Genomic DNA, 5395 nt, shown 5'->3' on the forward strand with positions numbered 1-5395 from the left:
TTCAAGAAGATATGTATACGGTGTAAAGCTTCTTCAAGAAGCTATATACCTGTACGTATTTTATCTTACTGAGTAAATTATGTGGGGCCATCTTGAATTTTTTTGGTTTATCCACACCGTCCATCAGTTTTTTCATATCATTTTAGGGGTTGAAACTAAATTTTAAGTAAATTCAATAATCAAGTAGATTGCACCATACAAAACACTGATAATAATGATTTCTACACCGTTGAAAGAAATGAACGATCCGAACCTTTCCCAATCTGATCCAACTCGGTTTTCCTGACCGAGTCGGACTCGGATTGATTCAGGCCAGTAGGAGTTCAGATCTGTTCAAGTTAGATGACTCGGACTCGGTACCAGATCGGATCGAGTTCGGGTCAGGCCCTGCAAATTTCGAACCGAGTCGAATTAGACGTAATCCGATCCAACTCGGTCTGATGCCCAATTCTACTGACTGAGATGGACCAATCACTATACAGCAAAGGAGGAAAAAAGCAAGAAAGTCATGATTTTGGCAAACAAAGAATCCATTCTCAGTTCCATGATTTCAAGTTGAACCTAGAACAATCTAAACCACAAATAGGGAACCAACATCTGCTCTGTTCAACTGAAATATCACGATTCAATTCAATTGAACATCCAAACGTGGCATATATACAGACAGAAAAACTGAAGAAGACAGCTACTGTAAGAAACTAATTTCTACGCCATGATTTGAATTGGAATTTGGGATGTTGAGATCTTTCCATGATAATCTTTACTCCTTGGAACTTGCTGACGACACACTTTTGGACCGTGAAGTCGTTGATAAATTGTTCGGCAGTTCAGAGCTTTGAGAAGACGCCGGTGAAGAGTTGGAGAAGAAAACCACGTTCTGATTTTCTGCAAGAATCTGAAGCGATCTCGGTACCGGTGGGACATTTGCTTCCAAAACACCCTCCAAGATTTGAATAACCTGCCCCATCGACGGCCTGTCGTTCTCATCGTCCTGAATGCACCAGCCAGCGACTCTGCAAGCTCGACTGAGTTCTTCCATGTTTGCATTTCCCTCCAATCTGTAATCCAACAAGCAATGGATTTCACCATCCATGATTTTTCTCAGAGCCCAAATCGGGAAAAAGACTGTTTCCCCAACCGCCAATTGCTCTGTGTTCCTCCTCCCTGAAATGATCTCGAAAACCATCATCCCATAGCTGTAGACATCGGCTTTTGGCGTGATTGCCAGGCCTGAAATCCATTCAGGAGCAAGATAGCCTCTTGTTCCTCTCATGGTTGTTAAAACCCGACTGAATTCCCGCCCAACAAGCTTCGCCAGACCAAAATCAGCCACCTTGGAACAGAACCCACCATCCAGAAGTATGTTTGCTGGCTTAATATCGCAATGTATGATACAGTCTCTGCATTTCTCATGAAGATAAGCTATTCCTCTTGCCGTCTCAATCGCAATCTGATACCTCGTTGCCCAATCCAGGACATTGGAATTCTTACCAAACAGATGAGAATCCAAAGACCCATTTGGCATGTAATCATAGACAAGCAGCCTTTTAGCCATTTCCGAGCAAAACCCACGAAGGCGGATGAGATTAACGTGTTGGATCATCCCGATTGTGCTCACCTCCATCCGGAACTGCTTTTCTCCTTGCCGAAGCCCTTCAAGCTTCTTCACTGCGACAGTTGTTTGATCAGGCAAAGTCCCTTTGAAAACAGAACCGAAACCTCCACCGCCTAATTTCTCTGAGAAATTCTTCGTTGCAATCTGCAGACTTCGGTAGCTAAATGCAGTCAAGGAGCCTTGAACTGCATCCGAACATACCATTTTCCGTCCCCACCGTCGCCTCCAAATAAAAAACAGAACAATACCCAATAGAAAAACAGCTCCGGCAACTGCGCCTACAACAGCCCATGTAATGGTTCCCTTCCTACTGACCGAAAACTTTATTTCAGAGGGATCAAGACGGAGATGAAGAGTGCCTTCGTCAACATTTCCACCAGACAACTGCTTCAGATCTAACAATTCTCCATTCCATATCAAACACCTGCTCTTGAAAGCATAAGCAGTGCAAGAACAGTCATTTAAGCAAGCCAATTCACATTCACCGACATTCCCAACCGCCAAAGATCGCGAGGGGTCTGGCAGCTTCATGCCGGACAAAGCCCAAAACCTGTCTTTCTCACCATCAAAAGACACATTCTGCCCACACCCCAAAGGAGTTTTCCTCCTGCACCCACCTGACCAACTACTCAAATTCCAGTCATTCAGAGACTTTGGCTCGAAACCATGCAAGCACGTACAGGACGTCGAGCTCTCCTCTTTGCAGCTCCCAAAGACCCCACAAATAGCATAAATATCACATCGAGATCTTGGCTGAGACCAGAACAGATTCCATGAATTTGAGTCTTTCAGCCATGAAAACTGATTAATTTGGCCTGAAGAACCCATCACGATTCTTGTAAGGATGGAATCATTTTTCACCGAATAAGTGAAAAACTTCCTCTCTTTGGTTTCATTGAAATTGAAATTCAATATATAACTCCATATCATTTCGGGGACTTTGCTGAAAATATTTCCATCCCAATCCCCACTAGTCCAGTAATTTCGAGTCCCATTCCACGTCATAAAATACTGCGTGCTTCGGCTTGGGTCTATTGAGAGAGAGAATGGCCCAGGGGCTGGATCTTCGGAGTTCTTCCATGAAGTAATCTGTTGGTATTCCTTCGTCACCTTGTTCAAACCAAGCCACCCTCCAGGCAGCCATGTATGAGTTGGGTGATTAAAACTCTGCCAGTGCAGGACAGATGGATCGGACCAGTCTCTCAGAACTAGATTTCCATCATCTAGGAGGACCGCAACAGTCGAGTTAAACGGCTTGGATGTTAGATTGGTGGACCAGATTGGAAATTTTGAGGTGCTGAGGAGGACTAGATTGCCATCTTCTGCAATTGTTAGGATTGAATTGGAGGGATTTGGGAGGGGCTTTTCTCTGTTAGCTACCCAGACAACTGTTTGTTCTGAGATCTGTTTGTACCAGATGCCTATGTAGTAGTTCTGGGATTTGCCTGGTGTGAAGAAACCCAGTTCAAATATCCCATCTTGGGAGGTTAGGTTATGGGGCCTACTAAGATGTTGAGTTGGGGTGATGGAATCTAAACCATTGGAGAGGTGGGCCTTGAGAGAAAGGATGAAGAAGAGGAGGAGAGAGAGATATGGCATGCTTCTTCTGGTATCCATGCCTACTGAAACATGCATGGACATGCAAGATATATGTAGGGAGGAGAAGATACGATGAGGTGCTTGGAAGGAGGTTTCCTGGCATTACAGTGCGAAGTTAAAATTACTTAAATTCCCCTTGGTTACCATGGTTGACTGGTTCTTCAAAGTTCAAATTTTGTGGCTGAAACACCCCTCTAGACATGGTCAATGTTGAGTTTGCCTTGCCGTGTTGTGCCCGTGTCAAAGTTCTAAAACTCGCTGACTCGACTCTGAACTTGTCTGAGTCAGCTTGACTCGGTGAGATTTCAATCCGAGTCACTGGAAGCCAAGGATTTATGGGTGGTTTAAAGCTGAAATTTGGTAGCTGAAAATAAATAATAATAATAAAATAAAAATAAAAAAATCCTTCTAATCATGTTGCAAAATACCGAGAATGTTTTATAGTGCGCAGCATGCATCAAAGTTCAAAAATATTTGAAAATTCAATCTTGAGTCCTTCCATGCATACTTTTTTAACTCACTGACTCAACCCCAAACTCATCTAGGTCAACTCAACTTAGTGAGAATTTGAGCTGAGTCCCTAGAAAACTCAGTACTGATTCACTGGAAAACTCAGTGGTGGAAATGACTTGTGATGGTGTATCAATGTGTCCCAAGGGACTTTAGCACTCTCTCACATGTGCGGGGTGGAGCTATGCACAGGATCATGTTAGGAGAAGGTGGGTGGAGGGACACTCACACCATGCTTGATTTCTCAGTCCCTTAGCTGGACTTAATTTTCTTGGTCCCCCATAGGAGATTCGAAAACCTAACTATCTCCTCTAATACCTTCTGGAATAACCATTTTCTCTAAAAACTCAAGCTGTTACACAATGATATATCAATACATATCAAGGAACTTCAAGATGACTCAACACTAAGTCAGGAAGACTCATTGAGTCGACTTGATAGAACTGGAACCGAACAAGGGAAGCAAACCAACTATCCCTACCAGAGGTAAAATGCACTTATACAGTGCCTTATGTAGTGTGCTACTATTAGATTTAACGTTGTTAGTATTTCTAATTTATAGTTGTTAGGGAAAAAATAGTGCAAGTCTGGAGACTCGGCTATGGAATGGACCAACTCTACTGACACTGCCCGGGATCCTGAGGCAATAAGCTTGACCGAGGCACACATACTCAAAGCCTGAAGGAGAGACTTAGCTTGGATAACAAGGAACCAATCCAGACCGAGACTTACAGAGTCCTGAGCCAAAAAGCAGCATCTCTGAGGTGCAGGAAGTTGGCTCGATAAACAAGGCAATAAAATCCAAAAAGGCCAACTGAGACCCAAAGCTCAGAAGCCCCACGACCGACCATAAAACCGATCTATCCCGAGGTCGGTTACAATGTTGGCAATCGGATCAAGACCGCACTAGTTATGGATCAGTCTCGTCTTATCCGACAGAGGGCAAGTAGCTCAACCTTCTATAAGCCAGCCAAGACCTGTTTGTCAATAGAGTCGGCCAGGCCGATGAAGGGAGGAATGGTGTAGAATGAAATACCACCCCGAACATCCAATAAAAAGATCCCTGATCCCAAAGATCTCGGGATCGGCGGGAGTCCAAAATTAGATTAGCATCAAATCTCCAAGATATCAGGAAAAGAATCCTGACACGACGGGATCCTCCCCTACTTATTAATATGAAAGACCCCAAGGGTGAAAGGTACGCAAAAAACCCTCTCTCTAAGACCCCCCAATACGATCCTAGTCTGACTTTGGCATCGAAGGGTCCTTGGCTCTAGCCAGGGTCTCCATTGTCTTCTTCCTGTGCAGGTGAAGGATCTAAGGAGGGTGTACCAGATTTTTACATTAACAGTTTGGCACCGTCTGTGGGAAGCGATACGAAAAGTCATTCTTCCCAAGTATTGAGCAGCTCCGATGGCAAGAACAAGGAGAACCGTCCAGAACGAGCCTAATGAGGTCCCTGTCACTAGACCACCCACGACAAAAGGTCCAACGGGTATGAATGGAGCCCAAGGGGCTTAGAACCGACCCGATAATCGACAAGGTTCTGTGGCTCGACCGACGACCTCCGTTTCAACTAGAAACACTCAAAGGAATTGTGAAAACGGACGGTTAGATAGGAGGTTTAGGAACTTATGACCGACATGAACTACATGAAGCAAATGCTGGAAC

At 44.2% G+C, this 5395-nt stretch overlaps 1 protein-coding gene across 1 annotated transcript; it reads right to left on the bottom strand.

Moving 5' to 3' along the window:
• Nucleotides 1–570: 570 nt before the first annotated feature.
• On the bottom strand, nucleotides 571–3300 carry LOC131220660 (G-type lectin S-receptor-like serine/threonine-protein kinase At2g19130). Its single transcript, XM_058215447.1, has one exon. The coding sequence runs from the start codon at nucleotides 3254–3256 to the stop codon at nucleotides 761–763; it is 2496 nt and encodes an 831-aa protein (XP_058071430.1). The 5' UTR covers nucleotides 3257–3300; the 3' UTR covers nucleotides 571–760.
• Between the last annotated feature and the right edge of the window lie 2095 nt (nucleotides 3301–5395).

The sequence above is a fragment of the Magnolia sinica genome, chromosome 12, assembly GCF_029962835.1.
Source record: "Magnolia sinica isolate HGM2019 chromosome 12, MsV1, whole genome shotgun sequence".
Taxonomy (NCBI): domain Eukaryota; kingdom Viridiplantae; phylum Streptophyta; class Magnoliopsida; order Magnoliales; family Magnoliaceae; genus Magnolia; species Magnolia sinica.